Source organism: Oryx dammah, unplaced genomic scaffold (genome assembly GCF_014754425.2).
Source record: "Oryx dammah isolate SB20612 unplaced genomic scaffold, SCBI_Odam_1.1 HiC_scaffold_18, whole genome shotgun sequence".
In the NCBI taxonomy this organism is placed as follows: Eukaryota; Metazoa; Chordata; class Mammalia; order Artiodactyla; family Bovidae; genus Oryx; species Oryx dammah.
The window spans coordinates 87,780,096-87,792,091 of record NW_024070202.1 but is presented as its reverse complement, the minus strand read 5'-3'; the positions used below and the strand labels follow the sequence as shown (position 1 = coordinate 87,792,091).

Sequence of the window (11,996 nt, the reverse complement as noted above, 5' to 3'; positions counted from 1 at the left end):
TTAGACAGTTTCTATTCCAGTTACAATACACAAACTAAATAAGGACAGTTTTTGCCTTTCAAAAACCCTAGCAGAAAATGGTCTTCAATTTCTCACACTCTTGGGCTTATCTCTCCATATGAATTGTGACAGTAAAACAATAAAAATTGAGATTTAATTTTAACTCATGTTGGTGAGTCTGGGGCAGTAAATGAAGATAATGAGCTAGAGAAATATTAATCCAGGTCGGTTATTTAATGCCTGCCCTTTATTTGAGGAGAACACTATTGAAGCCACCTGTGCAAGACAATGAAATTCTTCAGTTACATTTTAGTTTATCGCCGGTTGCTCCTCGTAGTTTTCACTCTGTTGATTTTATTACCATTGCCACTCATCCTCCGCTCGAAGGTAAGTGAACCTGGAGAACAGGCTGGTGGGTTTTTTGAGGTATCTAATTATCTTTCATGGTTGCTATGCGATTATCTGTCTTGGAGCTGAAAGGGTGGTGACACCTTGGGCTTGAAATCAGGATGGTTATACATTGTATTTCGTCCATTTTTCTCCCTTTTAATGATTAATGCTGTTGATTCTCAGTGTGATGAACTAGAATAATTAAATAGTATATTCAATCAGAATTGTTCTCTGCTTGGCGACCAGATGAGGAGAAGAACAAAAAGAATCATCACCCTTGAGATCCTGTTGGTCTAGTTATCAATCTCCAGGGATCATCCCAGGCTTACACAGTCCCTTGCCCTGAGACTAGGCCACAATGTGACATGGGGGGAAAGAGCTCAAAGGACGATCGGAGCTCCTAGGGATGATCTGTGCTATGTGCTTAGCCCCTTCAGTCATGCCCAACTCTGTGACCCTATGGACTGTAGCCCACCAGGCTCCTCCATCCATGGGATTCTCCAGGAAAGGTGATCTACCGCAAATTAATTTACTTGGCAGTTCCATGTTTTGGTGTAGGCCATGGAACCCCCTGGAAGTGCTGCAGCCCATGGGGTCACAAAGAGTCAGACACAACTTAGCAAATGAACAACACAAGAACATTAGAAGAAGACACTGAAAGCAAGAAGTAATTTTCCTTGTTTAATCAGAAAATCTAACACATTATTGCACATGTTCTGATTGTTTGAGATTTTGTGTGTGTGTGTGTGTGTGTCCTTGTAGGGATTTTTCGGTTTCCTTTAAGTCTGGTCAATCTATGAAGTGTAGAAATATAAACCCAATGCATTTTTATTACCTTGGTAAAATGATTTGTATCTGCAGACATTTAGTGAATGCCTTATTTGTGCCAGGTGTGACAAGGGTCTCTTGGTGGCAAGAGAACAGTCCCCAGAGCCAGGCTCTCTGCTTTAGGTCCCAGGTTTCCACTTAGAAGCTGTGTGACCTGGAAAAATTAATTGACCTTTCTGTGCTTCTATTTTCCCCTATGTAAAATTGGGATTGTAATGGGCTTGTTGTAAGGATTAAGTGAATGAGCACCCACCAAGAACCTGCTTGGAGCTGTGGCTGGCACACAGTAAGTAGGTTAGTGAGAATCTCCCCAAATCTGTTAACCCTACAACAGTGCAGTTCCCACCACCCCATGATGCCTTTTCTCTAAGTAGAAGAAAACCTTCCTGAGGTTCTTCTCTAACAAGCATTAACCAAGGTTATATGAGTCTGGGTAAAAATAGAATCACAGTGATTGTAACACTCCAGCCTCCCTCAGCAGTCTGCTACTGGTCTGAGGGAAAATTGTCCTTCAGTCACTAAGTTGTGGCTGACTCTTTGCAACTACACGGACTGCAGTATGCCAGGCTTCTCTGTCCTTCACTATCTTCTAGAGTTTACTCAGATTCATGTCCATTGAGTCAGTGATGCCATCCAACCATTTCATCCTCTGTCCCCTCCTTCTCCTCCTGCCCTCAATCTTTCCTAGCATCAGGGTCTTTTCCAGTGAGTGGGCTCTTTGCATCAGGTGGCCAAAGGATTGGAGCTTCAGCTTCATCAGCATCAATCCTTCCCAATGAATATTCAGGGTTGATTTCCTTTAGGATTGAGTGGTTGGATCTCCTTGCTGTCCAAGGGACTCTCAAGAGTCTTCTCCAGCACCACAGTTCAAAGGCATCAATTCTTCAGTGCTCAGCCTTCTTTGTGGTCCAACTCTCACATCTGTACATGACTACTGGAAAAACCATAGCTTTGACTATACACACCTTTGTTGGCAAAGTGATGTCTCTGCTTTTTAATAAGCTGTCTAGGTTTGTCAGCTTTTCTTCTAAGCCTTTTTCATTCACAGTGTGAAGGAAAGTGAGATGAGATAATGAAAAGTCCTTTTTGGCTCTGCCAAGTTCTCCTTTACCAACAAAGCTGGTGAGGGGCCTGGCCTTGGCTTCCCATGGCTTCAAGCTGTCACCTGGTGGGGGATGGGGGGGGGAGAAAGAATGACCACGAGGGGCTACAGCCTCTCAGGCTGGGTCTCTCTCAGCACTGAGGTCTCACAGCACCCTGAGGTGAGAGGGAAGAACTCCCCTCGTCTAGTTTTTATCAGACATTGTTCTGAACCCCCAGATTCTTAGAGAATTTCTTGTGAAAGCAGCAGGCAGCCTCCATTGTCCTTGGTTTGGTGGGTTTTGTTCTCAAATTCCACTTGATACATCCTCCCCTCTTCCCCCTGCCCCTCCTACCCCAGCTAGCCCTGAGGACTCCTCTGAGTCTCTGGCAGCCACTAGATGACAAATGTGAAGCATAGACACAAGTCTTTCGTCTGAATGCCACCCCCACCCCTCCACCCGCTTCAGAGACTCATTACCCCATTTCGTGTTCATGATGGCCTTCTTTTTCCAACTCCCCTGGTCCTACATGTCCCCCAGACCTGGCTGACTCTTACCGTGAGTACCTCCTGATTCATACCTGGACCCCTGCTATATTTTAATATTTCTGGTTACTCTCAGCATAAAGTCTTTACTTAGGGCTGAGAAAGTAAGTTAAACCAGTCAAGACAAACTTTGTCCATGACTGCATATCATCTGTGCTGCTCCTTTGACATATACATGCTTGACACTTTGCTTATCTTAACATAATTTTCAGAGAAAATGAATATAAGCTCTTTGCAAGGGAAGGGCAAGTAAATAAATAAAAAACAACGTTCTCTGTGCATGATTCATTAACCAGAAAAAGTGTACTCTTGCTAAGCAATGTAGTCATTGACTTTTTTTTTTTTCCAAAGTGCTATGTCAAGAGTGCATTAGGTCTGTGGGGAAACCTGGCATCAAGTTGCATTTGATGAACTGTGTCCTCTTTCTTTTCCCTCTAATCAACTCATTTGTTAAAACTCAATTAATATTATTGGGAGGATTTTTCCAAGTATAATAACATAATTTCATTTTTTTTTGCTACTTTAAATGCATATTTAACCATTCAATCAACTGCTAATTAAACCCGAAGTATGTTAACTGTTGCTTACAATGAAAGCAGAACTTTCTTTCAGAGAACTTAGGACTTTAGAAGGTATAAAATTGAAGTAGAGGCTACTTTGGTATGGATTGAAATCATTGTATTGTAACTTTCAGGCTACCAAACTGTGAAGCCTATACTTCTAAACACATAGTAACAAAACAACTAAAGAGCTCAAGCAAACAAAAAAGTCAATTTTGCTTCATAAAAACACAATAAATCTGTACGATGGTGGAACTGATAAACAATAAATGATTGACTGATTTTTTTTTTCATTTCCCTGCTGAATTTTGAGTTGTTTCGTAGACAGGCCTTAACCCTTAGCTTAATTCAACCTTAATTTAAAAATATAGCTTCAGAGATGAGAGCCCGTAAGTGGCTTTGCCATGTAACGTTCAAAACGGAGGGGAAGGGCTTTGCTTTGCAGAGCTTGCTTCTGTTCCAGACATTCTACCAGCTGCTTTATCCAAGTTATCTTATTTAAGGTTCATTACAAACCAAGAAGACAATCATAAATGTCCTAGCATTCTCATTTTACATTTGCAGAAATTGACGTTCAAAGACATGTGACCCAGCAAAGGCCACAGGGATGGTGTTGAAATGGGATTTGAACTCAGGTTCTGTCAGAACTCAGATTCATGCTTTAATCGTGGTTTTTTTTACCCTTTTCTATATTTTGTATTTTTGAAGACTTGCCTTCTATTTTAAATAGCCACAAAATGTGTGGCTGGAACTCATTTAGCAACAACTCAGGCATAACTCCTCACCATAATGCTTTAGAGAAGAGGTGTAAATTATTAGCCACTTCCTTAATTGACCTCAGGCAACTCAACTTCTTGAAGGTAGACAAGTGCAGTAATTTTAAACCCTGGGGATGGACCTAGGAGAACTGGAGTAAGGGTCTCATGCATGTCATCCGCTGAATGTCCCAGAGTCCCAGCTCTACAAGCTAGTGCAATCAACTTCTCAGGATGTGATCCCCCTTCCCTTTACACTGGATGTTTACCATGAGTCATGGCATTAAGTTGGCATCTTAAAATTTTTAGATGGAAGAGATTTTGCAACTGTGTATTTCCATGTTTTCATGGAAATACTATTTTATAGCAAAAGAAAATATGCATCACCCCAGAAACCTGTGGGTCTAAGTCAGACAGAAGTTCAAATTGAGTCCTTTTGAATTAGATATTGTAATTGGTCAAATTTTGAAGATTAGAATTTGCGATAGAAACAAGTCAATAGCTTACCAATACATGGCTATACAGATGTCCAACCAACCTCTATCTGACTCCAGAACCATGATCTCAACCACAGCTAAATATCTGTGTCCTTATGTCTTCCAAGGGGAATAAGTATACTCCTGATACACTGGTATAAAAGTCACTTTACTGAAGGAATTTTATCTTCTTATTGCTTTACACGAAACATCAGAAATACTGTCTTTTTAATCATCACAAAAGTGTAAAGGTAGTCCCAGTCCTTCCCCAATTAGTAGTTGTGTGCTATGTGCTCAGCTGCTCAGTTCTGTCTGGCTCTTTGCAAGCCCCTGGACTCTAGCCCTCCAGGCTCCTCTATCCATGGGATTTTGTAGGCAAAACTATTGGAACAGGTTGCCATTTCTTCCTCCAGGGAATCTTCCTGACCCAGGGATCAAACCCACGTCTCTTGCATTTCCTGCATTGGTAGGTAGTTTCTTTACCACTGAGCCACCCGGGAAGCTCCCAATTAGTAGTTAGTGGTCAGTAAAAGAAGCCTGTGATGTAATTGATGTTTATGTAAATGAGTACAATTAATCCTTGAAACTGAAATGTTCTCTCTTTGGAGAGGAACTACCTTAAATATTTCCAGATAAAAACTTGTTAAAATTGGCCTAGGCTACATGCCTTAGTTCCAGGGATATTCCCAATGCAACATTATTTTTTACGACTATTTTTAGCAGCTTGTTAATTTTATTCTTCTCAGAACTCTGTGCTATTTCTTTGCTTATTTTTCTAGTTCTTGGCTCTTTGTATTTCTTGTGATGGAACAACATGATAAAAAGAAGGCCAGGTTTGTCTGATGAGTTGTAAGGGAAGAAAATTGAACAATAATATTTTCTGTTTGTAGAGTGCATCTCTTACTGATATGTCGGTCCCTCTGGTTTATGTGTTCATTATGGACCCCTGTTTTTTTCAGGAAGACAGTCCCACAGATATTGAGCAGCAGTCCTTAGTTGACTGGTTGTAAATCCAAGACCAGATTTCAGGTTTCTGTCAGATACTTTAGGATTTCCTGGGAAAATACTTTATGCCAAGAGAAAGTTGAAGAGAGGAGAGGGAGAGTCAGCTGAACAGAGCCTTAGTTCGCTCTACCAGCCCCGGTCAGCGATGGAAGAAACACGGCTGAGAGGGCCGCCTCTGTGTCTGTGGCTGTCGTGGGCTGCTTCTGTTTCCTCCACAGTCTATGCCTCTGATGCATCGTGAATCTCAAAGTTATAATAGAAATTATGATAAATAAAAGAAATAATACATAAGGAGAGACTTAGGTGCTCCATCTAGAAAAACTAAACAGATGGGAGAAATATAGCACTTGTAAAGAAATGTAAACCTTAAAGGGATAGAGGCTCTGATGGAAGAGGGGAAGTGGTAGGTTGAGAAGCCTGACAAAGGAAAGGAAACTGAGTGGGAGAGAATTTTAAAAGACCACAAGTGAGAGAAGAGGGAGGAGAGGAACTCGGAGAAAACATAAGGAACTTCTAAAGGGGCGAATGAAATTGGATATTGTTTTCAATGTTGGTCTAAAATATTGTAGGGATTTAAAATAAAGGGGCGTGTGCATGCTAAGTCATTTCAGTCGCCTCTGACTCTTTGCAACCCCATCGACTGTAGCCCACCAGGCTCCTCTGAGTGGGTTGCCATGCCCTCCTCCATGGGATCTTCTGGACCCAGGGATGGAACTCACATCTCTTACATCTCCTGCGTTGGCAAGCAGGTTCTTTACCCCTAGTGCCACCTGGGAAGCCCAAGATAAAGGGGTAAATGCTATAAATGCCAAGAAAATGAACATTTTAGATACAAAAGAGCATCAGAATGATGGAGGGCAAGAAAAGTAAACATAGAATCATGCTGATGGTAATGTGGTAGGAGATGAACAAAACCAGGAAATCCAAATGTGATATATATTTATTTCATGAATATTTGATGAGAACTTTCAAAGCCCAAACAAAGTATGGTGCTCAGTGTACAGTGGCATCTTACGCAGTTTAAATTAATGTTTCTGCTTTCAAGTAGCTTGCAAGGTTGCTGAAAAGTTAATATATACCATGGCCAACATTCATCACAAAATAGGGTTGTATATAAATCCATGCCAGTGATGGAAACAAATCATTTATTTTATTGGTATGTAGTTAAAGGGTGACTCTATCTAGGGAAGCAACATTCACCACCCCCTCCATTCCCCTACCGTGCACAGTCCCGCTTGCCTACAATGTGCTGCTCCTTCTCTGTTCTTTATCTCAGAGAATCGGCTGCCCCTCATCCAGGTCTGCAATCTGTGTGTCACGTAAGATCCCTCAGCTCTTCCTAAGCCCACACCACTCAGTCTATGTTGCTTTACCCCCTGAATCCTCCTGCCTCCCATCTGAATCTTCATTTCCGTTCCTGCTGGCACAGTTCTCCTCTAGGCTGCCTTCATCTCTCTCTTTCACAGACCATTTCACACCGTTTCCCTCTGAAGTCTCCTGCCAGAGGACTGTTTTTAAAATGTCGGCCTCATCCTATTGCATTTACCACTGGTCCTAATTCTTCCAAGGGCTTCCCAGGTGATTCAGTGGGTAAAAACACAGGCAGATGTGGGTTTGATCCCTGGGTTGGGAAGATCCCCTGGAGGGTCACATGGAAACCCACCCCAGTATTCTTGCCTGGAGAATCCCGTGGAGAGAGGAGCCTGGCGGGATACAGTCCATAGGGTCACAAAGATCAGACGCAGCTGAAAGGACTGAACACTCACTGGGACTACTTCTTCTACGGCTCCCTTTTGCTGACAGGGGGAAACATCTAACAGAACTTGTAGATATGCTGGATCTTGGGATTTTGCCATTTCTTTGTCCTAATAGCCCTCCCCAAAGCCCCCGATATCTGACTCCTTCATTCACATTTCACTATCTGCGCCCCTAGAGTAGCCATGACTATTCTTGCCTTTCTGTCTTTGATGTGCTGTGTCCCCTTCAGGGAGTGCCCACTCCTCTCATGCTGTGCTTGCTGGGAAAGGCAGCCCAGGCTGTGATACAAACAGAATCATTCTCCATGCGCTCATTGCATGATTGTGAAGACATCAGCCTCCACTGTACCGTGTATTCCATTTTGCCTTTATCTTCACTCCCCTCTCTACACTGCAGATATCTCAACAGCACAGAACATGCTGTTTACTTGTTTCCTCTGGCCCAAGCACATGCCTGACCTACAGTAGATGGTTGATAACTGTGCTGAATGAATGGATTAAAGATCTCTCATGGCAGAAGGATGCAGATACCTGAGCTAGATCATGTAGGAAGCAGAGGATACAGGAGAAAGGAGATGATGAAAGGAAGGAACTTCAAATAGAGTGTAAGAGCCACTAAGGGTCAGAACAAGAATGTAGGTAGGTGTATCAGGGGAATGGGGATGTGTCTCTTCCACGAAGCTCTTCTCTTCAAGATACATTTTTATACTCTGTTTGGTAATGATAAAGTAAGTGAATGTCTACTATCAGCCTCCAACAACCATTAGAGTAGTCAGTATTATCCCCATTTTACAGATGAGCAAACAAATACTCAAAGAGGTTAAGCAATTTGCCCAAAGTCATACAGTCTCTAAGGGGAGTGAGGATTTACAGACAAGCTGTCTGACTCCCAAACTCATTGACACTATTGCTTCCTTGCTAGATTTACATCATATTTTTGAAAGCTTGCACACTGCTGTTCTTGCATTTGTAATTACTAGAACACATATTTAGATGAGGTCTCCCACTGGATGGTAGAGCAACTATGACACAGATAAACAGATCATGTGAGCAAGAAATAAACATTGGTTGTTTCAAGCTGCTGGGATTTAACCTAGGCTGTCCCAACTTATCTAGCATATTCTGAAAAACTCCCTAACTGGTTCTGTCACATTGCCCCCCGGTCCATGCCCTCATCTGTAAATTGAATAAGACTCTTACAAGAGTTCTGAGCGTTGTCTGTGAATTGGCTGCCCCAGGGTCACCTGAGGTACTTGTGGGTGTGAAGTCCAGGAAGCTGCACGGTTAAGATGCATCGTGACTCTAAAGCAGTTAACCCACAGCCGGCATTTTTAATGACACTCTAGCATGTCGTCAGGTTGGAGAACAAGGTGATCTCTGGCTGTTTCCAGTTCCGCTGTGTGCGTGGGATGTGAACACAGAACATCTCCATAGCTAATTGGTTTCGCAAGTTAAATGGAAAGGAAATAAAAATTCCCTTGTAATTGACATAGTGGAGCCACTAATTGCCTTCCCTTGCTACCTATTTTGGGCTGAAAACAAATAAGAAATGCTAATTATTTTTCCTTAACTTTGTAGTTGAGCTTCTTACTCTCCATCTTCCAACCTGAGGCCAGTTGGAGTCACTTTAAGGTTTTCAGTTAATATGGATTGAGTCTTGAGAAATTCCTGCCACGGTACTGGTAGGTGTGTCAGGAACCATACAAAGCCCTTTACAGGCTCTGTCATATAATAATAGTGTTTTTCTTGTAGCACACAGATTCATAATACGTGATTTTTCTTTCTCCCATCTTAATTGCTGTGCGTTCTCTTTGAAAATCAAATGCTGTGACTGAGGCTTGTGATTGGTCCTACTTTTCTCAAGCTGTGCTGAGAGACTGTACCCACATATGTACTAATTCCACATATGCCAAATTACTCTCTAATATCAGTCAGTGTGTCATTAAAAAGGAGAAGAGGTGAAAAACTGCATTTTAAAGGCTAATTTATATTTCAATTCTATCCAGAACTATAATTTAAAAGAGAACTGAGGTGATTTTAAAATATAACCAACCACATTTCCCAAGATAATTTGACACTCAGAACTTTAGTCAGAGGGGAGTCATTATCCACATTGCCTTGTCATAGCAGCATTTGCCTTTTCTGCCTCTGTAGCAAGTTCCTGGCTGCACTTTCTTGGGGTGGTTAAAACTAGATACAACGATGATATTGTGAAATGAGGAAGTGACCCAGGCAAGTAAAAGCTTTAGTTCCAATTCAAGCTCATTTGCAAAAGAGATGAAAACCTCAGGAGAACTATAAAGACCCATTATGATGGGCATCAAAATATCCAGTGCCAGGCAAGTAGAAAAGAAAATAGAAAAGAGAAAAGGCAAAGAAAAGAGATTCCTAGACTAAATAATTTATGCCTAGTAGAATATAGGGATCTCCTATCTAGGGATCAAGGTTTATTGTTTAGTTACTCAATAGTGTCCAACTCTTTGTGACCCCTTGGACTGTAGCCTGTCAGGCTCCTCTGTCCATGGAATTTCCCAGGCAAATATACTAGAGTGGGTTACCATTTCCTTCTCCAGAGAATCTTCCCAGCCTAGGGATGGAACCCTCATCTCCTGCATTGACAGTTGGGTTCTTTACCACTGAGGCACTGAAAAAGCCCAGGGGTCAGATATCTGAATAAAAACAGTAGTAGAAAAGACACTGAGGAAAAAAGCTTCAATCATTTAATAAATATTACTGGGTGCTTACTATACGCCAACCATTGTTTTAAGTGCTTGGAACAGGGTAGTAAATGAAATATAAGACGTGTTCTCATGAATATACTCTGGTAGAACTCTACTACATATTAGCAATGTGATTGTTGATCCTTAATTCAACATGGAATTAAAATACCTACTTTATAGAATTTGGGGAAGGACTACATAAAACAAGTATTTTACCTGGTATGTCACAGGCATTCATAAATGGTATTGTCCCCTCCTCTTAATCAAGTCAGAAGAACAGATTTGTCTCTTTACTCGGCAAATATCTTCACCTTTGAAATAAGGGTTCCTACCTATAAAGCCTATGGTCAGCAGTCTGGATGAAATTTGTACAGTGAAGCCCCCTCCACCCTATTCTCCACCATAAACACAACACTGATAAACATTTCGATAAATCAAAATGGATCAGAAAAGCAAGCAAGGAGAGCAAACCTGAGAAGCTGTGGTCTAAAGTGCTCCCATGTCATTTTGGGGTCAGAATTAATTTCAGTGCCACAAACGAAGTGCTAGAGAGTGATTTTCTTGGCAGGTCTGAATGACCAAACCAAACAGCTAGGCTGACCGCTGTCTGTGGAAGCATTCAGAGGAAGCAGTTTCTGCCCAGCCCCCAGCCAGGACTGACCCAAACTTCCTGATCCAGCAAGATGGCTGGATTTGCATTGTTCTGGCAGGACTGAACCTCAGGCTGACAAGATAAGAGCACGACCTGGACTGCAAGCTGGGGACTGGCTGCAGGCAACTGTAAAAGCTTTAGGAGTACAGAAGGGAACAACACAGAAACAACTACCATGCAGGGTCAATCTGAAAACAAAATTTCAAAATGCAGTAAGACAATCAAGAAGGTCTGATAATGAAACCAACAGAGATGGAAACACTCCAAATAGGATAAAAGTAACAGGGAAATCAGTAGATGAGAAATGGGGGGAGGGATCCATAATAAGTAACAAATTATTTTTGAAATAGAAATGTATCAATTACACCAACAAATTGAATAATCTTGAAATGGATAAGTTTCCAGAAACATACAACCCATGAAGATGGAGTCATAAACAGAAAATCCTCAACAGATCAGTAAAGAGTGTGAGGTGCTTGAATCATAATCAAAAACTTCCTAACAAAGAAAAGCCCAGGCTCAGAGCTTCACTGGTAAATTCTACCAAATATTTTTTGAAAGAATTAATGCCAATGCTTTCCAAACTCTTTCAAAAAATTAAAGAGAAGTGAACAACTTTCAAACTGATTTTATGAGGTCAACATCCTGATACCAGAGTCAGGCAAAGAGTTAATACAATGAAAGAAAATCACAGGTTCATATCCCTATAAACATGCACATAAAAATCCTCAACAAATACTAGCTGATCAAACTCATTAGCACATTAAAAGGGTCATACAACATGACCAAGTGGGATTTATCCCTGGGATACCAGGATGATTCAATACATACAAATCAGTTAATGTGATGTATCACATTAACAGAATGAAGGATTTTTTTTAAAAAATTACATGATCATCTCCAGCTGCATGCAACAAATTCTGGTAAATTCTCTTTTCATTTTTATTCTGTTACAAACATTTTCTAATTTTCCTGGTTATGACTTCTTAGATACACCCATCATTTAAAGTAGACATTTACTTTCCAAATACATGGGGTTTTCAAAGTAAAAATAATTATCGCATTATCATCCCAAGAGATGCAGACAAATCATTAATAAAATTCAACATCCTTTCATGATTAAAAAAAAAAACTCTCAACAAATTAAGTGTGCAAGGAATGAACCTTGGCATAATAAGGGAGGTATATAACAAGCCCACATGTAACACCATCCTCAATGGTGAAAA

General features: G+C 41.1%; 1 protein-coding gene across 1 annotated transcript in view; it reads left to right on the top strand.

The window, feature by feature from the left end:
- Positions 1 to 280: 280 nt before the first annotated feature.
- The window catches only part of SLC13A1 (solute carrier family 13 member 1), a 105,351-nt gene continuing 93,635 nt past the window's right edge, over positions 281 to 11,996 (top strand). Inside the window, exon 1 of the mRNA XM_040259552.1 lies at positions 281 to 387. Coding sequence (XP_040115486.1) covers positions 289 to 387 — 99 coding nt within the window. The 5' untranslated portion in view covers positions 281 to 288. The remainder of the gene's footprint in view (positions 388 to 11,996) is intronic.